At 36.7% G+C, this 16940-nt stretch overlaps 2 protein-coding genes across 2 annotated transcripts in view; one reads left to right on the top strand and one right to left on the bottom strand.

Moving 5' to 3' along the window:
* VPS20.2 (vacuolar protein sorting-associated protein 20.2) overlaps positions 1 to 16940 on the bottom strand; it is a 55596-nt gene that overhangs the window by 5953 nt on the left and 32703 nt on the right. Inside the window, exon 4 of the mRNA XM_089831341.1 lies at positions 15457 to 15540. Within this exon, the coding sequence (XP_089687467.1) occupies positions 15457 to 15540 (84 nt within the window). The remainder of the gene's footprint in view (positions 1 to 15456; positions 15541 to 16940) is intronic.
* On the top strand, positions 3945 to 5710 carry LOC149556799 (uncharacterized). The gene is made up of 2 exons (XM_089785918.1): positions 3945 to 4294; positions 4452 to 5710. Exon 2 carries the CDS (start codon positions 4835 to 4837, stop codon positions 5324 to 5326), a length of 492 nt encoding a protein of 163 aa, XP_089642044.1. The 5' UTR covers positions 3945 to 4294; positions 4452 to 4834; the 3' UTR covers positions 5327 to 5710.

Raw genomic sequence — 16940 nt, 5'->3', positions numbered from 1 at the left:
ACGGCCGGCCGTCCCCTTTTTTTGCAAGCTCAAAACATAAAAAAAACTTTTGTTGTGTCTTTTTTGGTCAACTAGTGGGCCCCACTCCAAAAACCCTAAAATGTATATAACTCAACACATTTAAATTGTTTTAACCATTTTTTGGTTTTCATTTTATGTTGCAGCCGGCTGAAGTTTTCATTTTGCAATTAGAGGAGGTAATAGTTTTGCTTCCAAGAGCTTGACCAAGGGTTTGATCTTCTATTTTGTCCACCAAGTAAGTATAAAACTCTTTGTGCTTTCATCTATCATTTTTTTAATAAATTTGTAGCTTGCAAAGTCTGATTTTTTTTTATTTTTTCATTGTTTCAGCTCATATATCTATTCAATTGCATATTTAAACACAATGAGCAGCAGTGGGAGTACAAGTAGTAGTAGTGAAGAAGAAAATGTAGAGGTTGATGTTGTTAGTAGTGACACTAGGCAAAAACCCAATCCTAAAGCTGATTTGTTTAAATGCCCTTCCGACATTATGAAGAATTTTGCAAAAGGTCCTTTCAATAGAAAAAAACCTCTTCTCTAATATGTCACACCTAGGCCAAAAGATAAAAAGACTTCGGGAGGGACTAGGGTGTGGGATTGTCATGTTTGTCTTGATGATTTTAGGGGCAGCTATACAAGAGTGAAGTCACATTTTTTAGGTGTTACATGTTAGATTAGGTGAAAAACTAATCTCCCAAGAACACCTGCATGCATAAACCTGTCACATGGATGAAGCAAAGAACAGAGGCAAGGAAAAATCAAGGAGGCCAAAAAGCCAGATCCATCTTATGGACATGCAAAGAGCAATATCTCATATAATCCAATAAGTGAATCAATAAAATACAAAAAGGTGAATCCTTATAAAGGAATCACGAAACCCGAAAAGGGAAACTAAAGCCTAAAAAAGCTAGGGTTGCACAATATAATTAATAGAATATTAATTATATGCACCTACAAGATAGCTTAAGAAAACTAGAGTAATAGGCAACTTAATTAATTAAATCAAAGTGATTTAATTAATAAGTTAGAACAAATAATTACTCTAACACCCCCCCTTAAGCGAAGCTTGGGAGGAAGCTAACCTAGCATAGCTATGAAAGAGAATTGGGTCCCGGCAACAAGGCCAGATCAGGTACCCAATCACAACAAAATCTCTATAAAGAGGAGAAATAGAGAAAACCACATGGGAAAAACCCTACTCCAAAAAGAGATGGAAAACATGCTGAAAGAAACTAGTGAAGGACTGAAGAAGCCTCCAAACTAGGGAATGTCCCAGAAGATAGGAACAAAGATGATCATGTAGAACACCACTGAAGCATGTAGAAGCTGCAAAGCTCTGTCAAAAGTAATTGCTGATCTGAAAGACCTCCACTGAAATAGAACCTGACCAGGTAGAGAAGACTATAATCTGCATCGAATCATGAGGCACACAAAGGCAAACAACTAAACTCGAAGATACAGATGGCATGAAACACCAAAGCCTGAAGAGCTGATCAATCGAACCAAGGAAGCATGAGAAACAACAGAAGAACCCCCCCTAATGCAGACAAGGGTGAGGTGACAGGCACCTGAAAAGTGGGCCAAAAGAACTGCATGTCAAGGAACCACGATCAAGATGCACAAAATAGTACATGTGTGTGTACTGAGGTGATCAATCTCAGACACGTCATGAGGCTAATGTCACGGAAGGGACACTCACTAGACAAAGGAAGATGGCAAACAAAGGCAAAAACATCAACCCCCCATGGCACTTTATCAAAGTAGTGCATGTACACTAAGGCACAAGATATAATGAATCCCAAGAATACAGTAATCTGTATGAGTGTCCTCAGATGACACTACTCGAATCAGAAGGCAAACAAAGGCAAACAACTGAAACGAAAATACAGATGCAGTATGGCACTTTATCTCAATGCGTTGCATAAAGATGCTTACAATGAATATCAACAATGATCAGAAAAAACATAAGGCTGAAACAATAGAAGGTAGAGCCCAAAACGAAGCAACTGAAGCAACAAAATCGATCCCCAGACCTGAAACAAACAGAATATCCACTAGAATGCTAAAATGCAAAAGACTGAATAGGATGTGCCTGGAACAGAATCTGGAACAACAACTAGCATCACTGGAAAAATCATAGAAAGAGATTTCCAGCAATATAAAGAAGTCCAAAATCGGAGATCGGAAGCTCAAGATACGCCTCCCGGAGTGCAAAATAGAACATCCGGCTTTGACTGCCATAACAGGCAACCAAACTGCATCAAAACCCAAAAACACCTGTACCAGCATCTCCGTCTTGGAACCAGCTTTCCGACGCATTTTTCGGATTGAAAAAATACGTCCGTATGCTCAAGTTATGGAGAAAAAACCTCCAGGGCCTCTGAAAAATGCAAAAAATTATTTTTTTTTTTTTTTAAATAATAAAAAACAAAAAACTCTCCACCGTCGGCGGAGCAGCGGCTGGGCGGCGGGAGGGAGGAGAGCCGCCGCGAGGCGGAGCTGCGGCGGTGGCCGCCGGCGAAGCCGCTACGGGCCTCTGGCGGACCACCGGCAGAGCCGCTGCGGGCCGTTGGCAGACCGCCAGCGGCAACCACTAGCGGTGGCCGTCAGCGGTGACCGCTAGTGGCTCCGCTGCGGTTAATTAACCGCCGGCGGCTTAAACAGCCAAAAAAAAAATTTTTTTGCAATTTTTTTTTTTGACGCCTCGTACTGCGTGCAGGGGGCCGTACGGCCCTGTCGGACAAAAAAAATTTGCCTCCCAGACCAACGGTGTCCAAAATGGACAAATTTTATATGGATTTTGACTGCAAACGGCCTTCCAAATCCAATGGAAGCGTCCGTTTGAGCCCAAAGTGCTCCAAAAAAAAAATTTCAAAAAAGTTGTCCGTACAGCCTCCCACTGCTCCGAAAAATGCAGCTTCTGAAACGCTTCAACAAACCACGAACAGCAAGCAGCAAACTAGCTCTGATACCATGTTAGATTAGGTGAAAAACTAATCTCCCAAGAACACCTGCATGCATAAACCTGTCACATGGATGAAGCAAAGAACAGAGGCAAGGAAAAATCAAGGAGGCCAAAAAGCCAGATCCATCTTATGGACATGCAAAGAGCAATATCTCATATAATCCAATAAGTGAATCAATAAAATACAAAGAGGTGAATCCTTATAAAGGAATCACGAAACCCGAAAAGGGAAACTAAAGCCTAAAAAAGCTAGGGTTGCACAATATAATTAATAGAATATTAATTATATGCACCTACAAGATAGCTTAAGAAAACTAGAGTAATAGGCAACTTAATTAATTAAATCAAAGTGATTTAATTAATAAGTTAGAACAAATAATTACTCTAACAATGCCAAGGAGTCAAAGCTTGTCCTAACCTAACCGATGAACAAAAATTAGAATGTCAAAGATTGCACTTAGAGGCTGAAATGGAAGGGCAAAATTTGACAGTGACATCACCATCCATTCCCTCACAATCATCTAGGCATATTTCATCCGCCATTGGTACTAGTGGCAGCCCTAGTGGATCTAGAGGGAAGAGAAAGATAAGTAGTAGTGAGAAGGGCTCGGCGGAAAGTATGTTTAATGCACAGGCAAATGAGAAGTGTGAGGTATCCATTGGTAGATTCTTTGTTGCTAATGGTATCCCATATAATGCAGCCCGTTCCACTTATTATAAACAAATGGTGAAAGATATTATGAGCATGAATTCCTCATTTGTGCCCCCCGGTGAGCATAAGCTACGAACCACTATCCTAGATGAAGAGTACTCAAAAGTTGCTTTATTATTTGAGGATATGAGACGCACTTGGGTTAGGACAGGCTGTTCTATTGTAATGGAAGGGTGGACCGATGTTAGACATCGGCCACTCATCAATATCATTGTCACATTTCCTGCTGGCTCTTATTTTTTGAGAGTCATAGATTGCTCAGGAAAGAAGAAGGATGCAGATTTTCAGTTCACCATTTTGTGAGATGCCATAGAGGAGATTGGGCCCTCTAATGTTGTACAGGTTATCATAGATTCTGCACCTGTGTGCAAATCAGCAAGTTTGATGATAGAGGGTGCTTAGAGGCACATATTTTGGACCCCTTGTTGTGTTCATTCCTTGAACAATGCATTGAAGGACATAGGGAAGATTGAATGGGTGAAGCAAGCAGTGCTAGAAGCTAGAGAAGTGCAAATGTTTATTTGCAACCACCACACTTCACTTGCTCTATTCAGGTCCTTCTCTAAGAAGGAGTTCCTCAAACCAGCCGAGACAAGGTATGTCAATTATAATTATAGTTTACTTTTAGTTTGTTTTAACTTTAAGTTATTTTAAAAAATTATTTATAAGTTTACTTACATGTGATGCTTTTTGTTTTAAATTTTAATCATTAATGTTTAAGTTTAAATTTTTAATTTTTAATTGTTGCTATAGGTATTGCACATATTTCATCTTGATGGAGAGGATGATTGAGGTGTATGAGGCTCTTCAATTGATGGTGGTGAATCCAGAGTGGGGACGATGGTCTCATTCTAAGTCCACTGAAGGAAAAGCGGTGAGGCAAAGGATCCTTGATGAGAGTTGGTGGTCCACAATGAAGTAAGTTGTTGGTTTCTAAATTTACTATTAGTCTTTTGCTTGCTGATTTTCCTACAAATAATCTTAAAATTCTTAAAATTCTAATTCTGATTTTTTTTTTTTTGGCATTTTGATCTTGCAAATACATTTGCTCTGTCATAGCACCCATTGTTGATGTCATTAGATATGCTGATACTGATGCTCCTAGTTTAGGAGAGATCTATGAGACTATTGACAGCATGTTGGGTAAGATGAAAAGAATTGTTGCGGCAAAGGATCCTACATTGGGCTTTTATGAGGAGCATATTAGGCCTATTGTGACGCGGAGGTGGAACATAAGGAATACCCCACTTCATATGGCAGCATTTGCTCTAAATCCCAAATGGTATGCACAGTTGGGTGGAAGGGGCCTCCCACATGATGATCCTGAGGTTTTGGATGGCTTCACAAAAGCAATTGATAAGATGTATTCAGCTCAAGATGCCTCTACTCTTCGTGCACAGTTCCTTGGCTTCACCAACCTTCGTGGCCCAAACTTGGGTAAGCCACAAGCAAGGTTGGATAGAGTTGTTTTGGCACAGAGGGATCCTATTGGATGGTGGACTTGGCATGGGAGAGATACACCTGAGTTAAAGATACTTGCCGGTCGCCTCCTTTCACAGGTTGCTAGTTCTTCAGCTGCAGAGAGGAACTGGTCCACATTCATATATCCACTCTATCAAGAGGAATAGACTTACCTCTAAAAGAGCGAAGAAGCTAGTGACAGTGCATCATGCTCTTTGACTTGCTGATCGCCAGACTCCAAAGTATAGACAGACACCAGCTTTGCGATAGGATGTTGAGCCTGAAGATGTGGCCCAGATAGATGAGGATGACATAGCACCAGGACTGGTTGGGGTTCCATTAGATGAGACTACGCTTCCTATGGAGGATGACAGTGAGGAGGATTCTGATTTTGATGCCATGGATTAGTAGAGACAGAATAGGAGCAGCAGTCTGCTTCATTTTCTATGTTTTGCTTTTTATGTTGAACATGAACATGATTATGATACATTGATTATATGATACTTATTACTTTATGGCAGCCTACAGCTTTGGGCATATTTTGATTTTGATTTTCAGATTTATGATTTATCATGCTTATCATTATGAGTCTTATGATATTGACAATGGTTAATAACTTAATGTTCATTGTTCAGTGTTCTCTGATATTGTATTGATATGCATTTTGAGAATTGGATACTAAAATACTAAATACTAAAATACTAAAATCGGATATTATTTCATAGATGGCATTCAAATGTTGTATGTTATGGTTCTATAATGTTTAAATGACATGCTTTGTGCTTAGTTTCATATGAATGACATGTATATTTACAAATTTCAATATATATACTATATTTTAAAATGTTCCTATATATATAGCCATCCCCATCCCCCCCCCGTCCCCAAAATCACCAAAAAAATTTGCCGTCCCGAAAACCCGTCCCGCCATCCCCCACCGTCCCTGTACCGGAAACTTGGGGGAACATAGGTTCTAGCATGTTGGCTTCCATCATTTTTTTGGTAAAGAAAATGGATGTCAAACATAGTGCAGAGATTAGAGATAAAATTAATATATTTAAGCACTGTGGAGAAACTTATGCAGAAGTAGGACTGGTCAAAATGGTGCAGTGGGTTCAGGGACTATTTGGAGAGAGTAATCTCAAGGCGTAGACTGATCACACATCGTAGGAGTGATGGGCAAGAAGTATGAGAACACAAAACAAGATATGGTCATGTGAGGTGTGGGTGTTCGAGTGGCACTGAGGAAGTCAGGCACAGATTGAAATTAACTTTCTCAAGAGCTGTGTTGAAGGGGTGGAGGCAAGTGCTTGCCAATGGGACTTGCACTGGTTGAGGAAGAGGATGCAGATCCACATGAAGAAGAGAACAAGGACGAAGATGTGTGAGCTGGGTGGCTGCTCTGGGCTGTGTTGGTGCCTACCCAACATGCCAAATTTTGTCTTTGGTCTATTCTATATGTGTAGGTATTGTAGGTTATAAAAATAGCATATGATGTATATGAACATGGAAGTCTACTGCTGTGGAGGGCCAATTTCGTACTATTGCCTCCAGTTTGTTGTGTTGATGGCCTCTAGTTTGATAGCAGAGTAGAGGTAGACTGGGATATTCCAGTTTTTGCTGAAAATATATGCCCAGGTAAGGGCTCTGGATGTAATGAGGCTTTTTGATGCATAATATAAGGGTGTACATTAATAAGGTAAGGGCTATATATATATATAGTTCTACTAATCGAACTCAAACATAGATCGGTTTTTAATACAATTATTTACTTTTTCCTAAGCAGTTTAGGTAAAAAAACATAAAATTGGTCCCTACTGTAATGTCCCTTTCTGGAATAGGATTTAATAAATAAATGAAAATTTAAAAAAATAGTTAAGTAATAATAAACTGTAATATAATATAATTAAAAGCTAATTAAATTAGTGAAAGGTCAGGAGATACATATTGAAGATATAGAAGGGAGGAGAGCATAGGAATTTAAAAAGCATTAATAAAAGAATGTAGAATGTGAAGAAAATAAGGAAGAGACTCTTTCAAATGGCAGCAACATAGGGTTATAACTCTTTCAGATGTAATTACGAAGGGTTGTGAAAAGCTATGAAGGGTTGTGTCTCTTTCAAAGAGCAGAAATGTTTAAGGTCTGTGACTCTTTCAAATGGTGGTGATTGTGAAAGATTGTGACCACTGCAAAGAAGCTGACATGATGAAGAGGTGGGACTCTCCCCCACATTGAAAGATATAAAGGGTAGGAGGTTTCATTTAAGGACATCGATGGGATAACCAACACACAGCAATGAAGGTAAAACAGTGATTATGAGAAAGGGTTGACCATTAAGATGAAAAGAAGAAACTACCATTAGAATAAGAAAAGCAACTACATCAAGAAAGCAGCAATAATAATTATCATTTATTTTTGGACTTTTAAATTTGTAACAGACAGCAATTTGTGGAGTTAATAAATGTAATGTCCCTTTTTGGGATTTACTCTAATTTAGTCCTGAAACAATAATTCCAATTGAGATAATAATTGCAATGCATCTATAAATATAATTTTATAAAAAATGAAGACATTTCATTATAATATTTAGCTTAAAATTCTAAGAATAATTCAGAAGATAGAACTTATCTTGATTTAAAGCCATGTGCTTCAACAGTATGTAAAACTACTGTAGTAAATTACTTGTAATTAAAACTAGTGTATAGTAAATTACTTGTAATTCCAAAAACTTATTCCTTGATCGGATGCCTAATGATTCTCCTTTTTTGATGGACTGATATATATCATATTTTCTGCTTGATACCTCCATTCCTTATATAGCAAAGAACTTTGTGAAGTCTTCAAGAAATTTTTAAAAAGACAATTTTCTTTAAATATACGCTTACTCTTATTTGATTTTTGTCCTTCCTGTATGCTATCCTTATAATCATATGTTCTGAGAGTATCTTAGGCTGTTCCATTCTGGAATCTGTTCCCACAAAATGCACTCTGGAAATTGCCCCCGCAAATATCATTCTAATACTGCATTCACTCTCGAAACTGCTCATCTTTCCATACCGGAATGCAATGAATAGAATAACTGCTTCAAATAAAATCTACAGAACTAGATATTCTGTGCATACTTCCTAATCTCAGAAAAATGTATTAAATAGGACTGTGCATCTAATGTCCCGGAGTTAGGCTTTTACCAATGAGTAGATATAGCAAGCAGATAAGTTATGAATACATTTATTGCTCCGATCAGCTATTTTAGTCCTGATTGATACCCTCCCTCCTTGAATACACTTTCAGCTCTCTCTTGTATTCTTCATATACTGTTTTATAAAGGATGCGTACTCCTCAGGAGGGAGTTGACCTTGGCACAAAGGAGGTGTCCATTTTTTATCACGTCTTTTGTTAATGCTTATTGGCCACCTTTGGAGTCTTACAATACATTGCATCCTTTCTTGAATATTCTTTCATTGAATTGCTGCCCTTTATAATAAACAATCACTGCTTATAATTAATTTCCCCATATATACCTTAATCACTCGATTTTGGTTATTAGTTTCAATCACACCTTTTGGCAAATCATTAATTTTTTTTTAGCTATCATGCTGTTTTAATTGTAGTTATTCTTCCGATATTGGTCACTGTATTAACATACTCTTTTTATTATTGTTTGTTGTGGACAATTGCTTGCCTCTAAGAAGTCTTTAGTGCTGCTTCATTGTTTTGAAATCTCTTGAAACAGCTCTTCTTTATCGCTGATTTGAGCCACCTTCTTGCTACCTTACGATGCCTTTTGTTGGTTACACCCACTGCAGCTTTATATCTTCTTAATCTCCTCAAGAAATGCAGCTTTTGGGATTGCCGGCCCTTTGTGAAGGGCCAAATCTCCTCCTTGATGCCCCTTCATTAATTGTTACTCATCAAAATGTAAATGCATCTTGATAGATGTAGTTCCTTTCTTTAATCATATCACTGCATTGTTTAATATTCTGATCGCTGTGTATCACTAAGCTTGTCGCTATTTCCTGTTTATTCATAATCACTACATTAAATTGAGGGTCGCTACTTATTTTGGATCATCTTAATCGCTTCATGGATTTGATAATTGCAGAAAATTGTGAAGTCTTATGAGTAGGACATTTATCTGATGCTCGTCTAGGTAATTCATGTTGGGGAAATGAAAATAAAAAATAATCCAAAAGGTGTGATTTATGAGGAGATATACAGTGAGGGATTACTGCAGATCTGAAAGAGAGGTTATTAAAGGATTGAACACACTGCAGATCTAACAATGTGTGTATACTTTGTATATGCTCCGTGTCTTCATACATTTATATGTATACTTCATGTCTTCATACATTTATATGTATTCTTCAGTTTCAAGCATATACTTCATTTGTGGTTCTATTTTTGATGGACCTAGAATAAGAAAATATCTAGACTGAACCTAAAAGATATGAATTTATTGGCAAACGTAGGTCAATCCGAATCAGTTATGGGAGAACTAATAGGAAGTCATGGTTTAGGAGCAGCAATCTGCAATAAACAGCACACAGTAGTAATGACGTGATACTGAGTAATGAAGGTAAAACAGTAATCATTAAGACAGTGATGACCAATAAGAAGAAAAGCAATATAAGAATAAAAGCAGCAACTCATTAACAAAGCATTGATAATAATCACCATTTGTATTTTGACTAATTATAGACAGCGATTTATGGAATTAATAAAAATATAATCCAAAAGGTGCAGTTTATGAGGAGATCAATAAGTGTGGAAGTTGTGACAATTTGACGGAGGGACATGTCAGTGAAGGGTTTAGTGTGTATATATATATAAGGAAATTGATGCAGATCTTAAAGAGAGGTCATTCAAGGATCGAACATACTCCACAGTCCATCACATCTGCAAGCACAAATCATCAATCATCACAAATCACTAAACCCCTTTTAAAGGGAAGGGTCCGAGGTGTAAGAGAAGGGTGGCACGCTGGCTCGTAAGTAGGCTGTCCTAAAAAGACTATTGCAGCCTAGGACAAAAAGAGCACTTCCGAAGCCAAGAAACCCCCCACAACCTCCGCGGGACTCCACAAGATGGGAATAGAGATTCGATATGCATGTTGTCTGAAATCAACCTTCCGAGATAAATGGCCTGAGGTGTAAGAGAAGAGTGGTGAGCAGACTCATGTAGATCATCCTAGAAATTGCGGTCTAGAGCAAAGAGGCCACTTATAGAGTTAAGTAATCCCTTACAACCTCTGCCTAACTCCACGAGATTGCAACTCTCTGTAAAGATGAGACTAGCAAGCTGTCAAGTAAGAGGATTGTGGTAGACATCCACTCCTAGGCTTGGTGTAGAAATGGCTTCAGATGAAACCCTCATGTGTCTCTCCCCAAGGTGATTATACTCTAAACATGATGCAACTAGACTAGTCCCAGTGAATATAACTACAACTGTGTGTGTGTGTGTGTGTGTCTTTCATGTTGTGATTGTAGAATATGAATCCAAGATCATAATATTGCGGAAAAATTATTTGTAAGGTGTAAGCTTAATCATAATTTGTGCAATTGTGATTCTATGGAAAATAAGGAGAAACCCAAACATTACACATACAATAGAAGGCAAGGGTTATAAATTATAATCATTGAACATAACCTTTTATTTTAGGGGTGACCCAATGTTCTATAATGACCCCTCATTAGGATACAACTAAAACAAAAACCATCATCAGTGTTGATGTTTGGTAGCTTCAGTCAGATAAACCGGACATGTCTCTTCATGGCTTATTCTCAATATAAATAAGAGGTCACTGTCATTTGGAAAACACATACCAACACAACAGGCAATGCCATTACACTTGCAGCGATCCTGAAAACTAACATGGTATCAGAGCAGGTCTTGCCTGCTAGCTTGTTTCAGAGAGATTTATTGACACTAGAAATTATTTAGTTTGATAAAGGGCGCGAATGTGCAGATAATTATTGAAAATATTTTCATTGCTGTGAATATCATTTGGCTTTCTTCATCTCTCTATGGGAGATAAATTCTTAAAAGACTTCAATAATGTTTAGCAATTGAAATAAAATCATAAACGGAGAGTAAATATTAACATTCTGCACCTATTTCCTTAGCACCATAAGTTATATTAATATTGGTGTGAGAATTCTTGTGACTGGCTTATTTCAGTGTCACACAAGGTTCAGGTCCTTGAAGGTTCTGAGTTGTCGCTTCACTCTAAAAACATTTTGTTTTGTGGACACAGTGGACATTATTTCTACCAACAAAGTTTAGATTTGAGGATTAATAATTATAGTTGGGGATTAATATATAAGACTGGAGTCTAACAAAATTAGACTGCGGAATGAACAAGGAGTTGCAACGCTAAGATAAATAACCTCAGCAAAGTCCGATATATTGTAAATATATTGTATTTTAAAATTTAATTTGGCAGGTCCTGATTCAGCCTGGCAGCGAATTATTCAAAGGTTTGATGCATAGTACCTATATTGTCGTGAATGTATCAATATCAATTCTTGCCATTTAAAAGCGGTGACAGACAAAGGCTGAGTATTAATAAGACTATACTCAGGGGAAGAAATATTTTTGTGCGCAAGCCTATTCTGTGAATTATGTTTTCTTCGATTGGTGAGGTTCTCAGTGAGGAATCATTTTTGAGGAAGAAGACAGTGATCGCTACTAGTTACGTCTCATTTGCTAGTGGAACCTTGGAAGCGCAGAGATTGAGAGTGACGTGGTATTCCTACTTCCAGAATCGATGTGCATCTAAGCAACAAGAAGTCTGCATTGGTGGGTCATTTTCTATGCAAATCTGAATACTGTCATGGTGAAGAAGAAAAGGAGTTCGAGTCTAAAGTAGGAAGACACAAATAATGAATGAAGCAAATGATATTGTGAAATTTGAATGAAGTGGCTTGTTATATATGGTCAGTTGAAACAAGCGGGAGTTAATGTATTGGCAGATTGGCATCATATAATTTGATTTCTAGATGGTGTGCAGTGTTGATTATGACTTGCTTTCTAGGCAATGCAAAATAGGTACCATCCAGAAGGAGAGCCTCCATCTCTAAGGGCTATATATTTAGCAACTGCAGTTGGAACCATGGTTGTAATTCAGGGCAGTGTTGGTCCTACTGGACATTCTACTGCTGACTTATACGTTGCCCAAAGATGAATTGTAACTGTTAGTAGACATGATGATAAATGAGCATTGTCTCATGCATGGGCATTGGACACATTACGGAGCCATACCAATGAGGCTTGAGCCAGAAGGAGATAGGCTGTGTGCTCAGATATATGCAATAGTTAGTGCATGTGCAGACGAACACTTTTGTCATGTGGAGGTAGAGACAGGGTCAGCATGCCTCTTTGTGGTGCGTATGGCTTCTTACATCAGGAAGGATGTTGATGGGCACTTGCTACAGAAATAGTATTGTGATACAGGGAGGAAAATTGTAACACCTTATAGTTAATAATACATATAACAATGGCATCAATAATTTAGATAGTCATAAAATGAACACATTGGTGATGATGAGGACAATCAAGGATGTTGATGTGCAGATAAGTATTTTCCTTGAGTATTACATTTATCAACCCACTGCAGTCTCTCTTTTATTTGTATTTCTATATGTACTATAAGAGCTGTTTGCCTTGATTTTTTTCCCCCCGAGAATGTTATTGTAGAAAAACGGGAAATTTGATATAAGATTCAAAGGGAGTTTGTCACTTCTAAGGTAAAGGAGTTCAGAAGATTGCTATTCAGAGGGAGTCTGACACATTCATCTGAAGAAGCGAATAGAGGATATGTTTCAATTGATCCTTGAAGATCCTGATCATATCGGATTCAAAGGGAATATGATACTTCATCAAAGACAACTTTGGTCGACGAGCTCAGATGATTGATTTTCAGAGGCAGTTCAAAAGTCCTTGTGTGTGACTATATGACCTTAATGTGCCTATCCCATGTGTACATCATAAGGAAGTGGCGACTTCCAAATGTTTATCACTTGTATTTGCAAAAGTTATTGAAAGGTGACGATCTTACAATAACTTAATTTTCTATTATGATGGATATCTTACGATGTCTATGCAGATCATGATAGATTATAATTTGCATGGTGGATGTTTATATGGTACGCATTGTGAGAATGCATGTGCACATACCTTATAAACATTTTGAGTACATGGTAAATGTTATGGAAATTGATGTTTTGTAGGCCATTACACAAAGTACTTGGTGAATATCATGGGACTAGATGTTCAGGAGGCTATTACTCATAGTATTTGGTGAATATCTTGTATCTCAACATTTTGTAGGTCATTACTCAAAGAGTATTTGGTGAATATCATATGTTGATAATCTGGAGGCCAATATTCATGATATCGAATGTGATATCAAACCTTATAGAGTACATGGTGAATATCATATATTGATATTCTGCAGGCCATTACTTAGAGTGTTTGGCGAATATCATATCTTGATATTCTAGAGGCCAATACTCATGTGATTTCAAAATGGCAAATATCATGTGTTGATATTTTGTAGACCATTACTCAGAGTATTTGATGAATATTATATGTTAATATTCTAGAGGTCAATACTCGTGCTATAAAATGTGACATCAAAATGGCGAATATCTTCTAATCAAAGATATCCTTAAAAACTTTCATTCCTAATATTAGTGATAGTGCAATATCTATCTTGTGTTTATCCTCCAGCTAAGAGAGTGTTGATATCTGGTAGCTTTAGTCAGATAAACCTATATATAATTATATATGGGATATAATTTATATATATGTGTTCATCATATATGAAATATAAGTTATTGTTATACGAGAGAAATATATATATATATATTTATATATATATATAACTATGATTAAATTTGTTATTATATTAATTATCTAATTAACAAATAGACATGGGACATGCCTCTTCATGGCTTATTCTCAATATAATTTGGAAAACACATACCAATACAACAAGCAGTGCCATTACACTTGCAGTGATCCTAAAAAGTAACAATCCGTGTTCAAAATTCAACTCAAATTAATTCATTCAAACTTTGACCTAAAAGTTGGAATGCCCTAGCCTTGACCCTAGAGTAAACATTGCCAATGTTCCATGCTATTATTTTTCTTCTCTTTAGTGGAAAAATGACTCAAAAAAAAAGTAGGTATTAAAAAATTCAAAACCAATTTTGGAAAAACCCAAGACAAGGCATAGGAAATGAGGTGGGTGTCGACTACTCAAGGTTAACCATGAGTTTTGTACTATGATATTAATATATATACATATATCCCCTTAATACATGATCATTCCAGTCATGTTTCTTTGTACTGATTATTACAAATCTAGCCCCCAAAAGAAATAGACATGCCAATTCTGATCATCTGGCTCAAAGATAATTTAAATCAAAAAACAATGGGGACCATGTCATTCTAAAAAGAGTTGAGATCTCTACTGCTCTGGACAGTTTGATTGTTTTGTATTAAATGTTCAGTACCCAAATCAATCAGATTAATGTTCCTTTTGGATAATCTCATTCCTTGTAATCTTCGTTCATCCTAAACTCCGCAAATTTTTTTGCACACGAGATTGACTTGTTACTGACTGGCCGTCCTGTTACTTTTTGATGTTGCTGCTGCTGGTTTACAAATGAAATAAGAAGCAATTTTCTTGAGCTTACCGAAGTCCTGAAGCCAGCATATTTCCTACTAGTTTACCCAATTTATTAGCAGCTTTCTGGCAATATCTGCATGTTAGCTTATGTACATGTCTAGAAAGCACAAATAATATCTCACCACAATATAAATAATATTTATACAGGTATGACATAAAGATATATTAGTCGTCCATTTATGATGTTTCCTACAGTCTTCAGTCAAGAAATACTAAACATACTTATAACCATTTAAAAGAAATTCTTGTATGTGGTTACGTTTCAAATTAATGTCCATACTATGATAAAATGGTGTGATAGTCAGCAGTCAACGGCAACGTCTAAATAGCAAACTAAAAATGCACATCTTAACAAGTGTACACTTGGTTTTTTCCAATTGCCTTTAAGTTCTAGTTTTCTTCCCAATCACCTTCACGTTTTAATTGTTTATTTAACCAGAACCCAATATCATTATGTTTTCTTAGGTGTTCAGTAATAGAGAACAATGCATGCCTAAGAAAAAATGGGAAAATGTGGACATAATAAACAAAATGGTCAGATTGCTTACCTAACTTGATAAAATAATCCTATCTAACCATTTAAACAGAAATTTCATATTCACCTCTGCCTCCAAATTCTCAAATTCAGCCAATACTTCTTCTTCATCTTCTGTAGAAAGACGTTCTCCTAGAACAGCACTAATCTCCTGTACATGGTCACACAGTATTTTATAAACAAGATTAGTGAGCAGCACATGCCATCATTCTGGAAGCATAAAACAAAAAGTGAATTATTGAAGATCCAAGTCATTATCAAAATGAAAATCAAAAAAATACTCTAACTATATATTTATTTGTAAAAGGGAAAAAAAACATGAAATATATGCTTGGAAAAAATGTTGTGAAAGAAATACCAAAAAAAAAGACAACATTTCCAAGTTTCCAAAGCTTCATTATGGTCTATCATGGCACATGGTCAGATTTTTCAAAATGGGTATAATTTTAAACAAAATATTATAACATAAAAATACAAACTCTGAATGTGAAATAAGAAAGAATTCACATTAGTATCCATGAGTTACAAGAAGAATAACTGACAGTAAAACAATTAAAGAACCAAACTGGATAGGCTGAAGCCACGGCAGGAAATAAGTTATAGAATAGACAAGTCAAAAAAGGATAAGCATGTATGATACAAATACAATTAATCATATGAAAGGAAGAGCTAAGAATGAGAACAACTCAAGGGAGCTAATGGAGATCAAAACTAAAGAGTAAAGGCAGATCTAATGTGGAAAAACCCAGATTAAAAAGACCAACAACTACATCATTAATACCACATTAAGGGCAATGCATGGTCTTATATTACTCATAGGCAAATGGCTCAGAATAAGAGAATCTGATCGGCCGATCCCAAGAGATAAGAGGATAGGCAATGACAATCTCTGAAGGTGGGGAAAAAATCTGGAAAGGTGGGATTGTTCCTATGATCTAGACTATGGGTGAAGCGAACTAGCAGAAACTCTACGCCAGAGAAATCTAAGAAGAGTAGCTAGAGGTACTAACTGTCCTCTACACCTGAGAGTAGAAAGTACACTAACAATGTAGATAACTGAGAAAATTAATCACAAGGTAACATCTTTCTTTCTTATAGTTCAGAATTGAAAAATGTAGACCCATTTATTTAAAGTCTGAGAGTAGAACATTAATATGTAATGCAGATTGCCCCAATGACCATCTTCAGTTTCATGATTAAAATAAAAAAATTAGTTTTCCAGATGTTATTGCTATTTTTTAAATATATGATATCCCATGTAAAGCTACTTGGGCTAGTGGCAAATTGGTTTAGCAGTTGCTAAGTTTACTGTTTCCATGTTGCATTTGATGGGAACCTATGGCCATAGAATAAGAAATGCTATCTTGCTTATTAAAGGTTCTGGGATAAAACATAACTGCTCTCTCCTCTCAGACCTTCAGCCATTGTACCTACTTGACATAGAATTTTCTTTGATTTCTATTTTTTAAACTTTTTATAACGTACATTTGTAATGAAGATGCATTGGACACTCCACGGTGAAGATAAGTTCAGCCTCACTAAATAATTATT

The sequence above is a fragment of the Cupressus sempervirens genome, chromosome 5, assembly GCF_028749045.1.
Source record: "Cupressus sempervirens isolate cs-2001-9-10 chromosome 5, ASM2874904v1, whole genome shotgun sequence".
Lineage (NCBI taxonomy): Eukaryota > Viridiplantae > Streptophyta > Pinopsida > Cupressales > Cupressaceae > Cupressus > Cupressus sempervirens.
The sequence above is the reverse complement of the archived record's forward strand: the minus strand, read 5'-3'. Positions and strand labels throughout refer to the sequence as shown.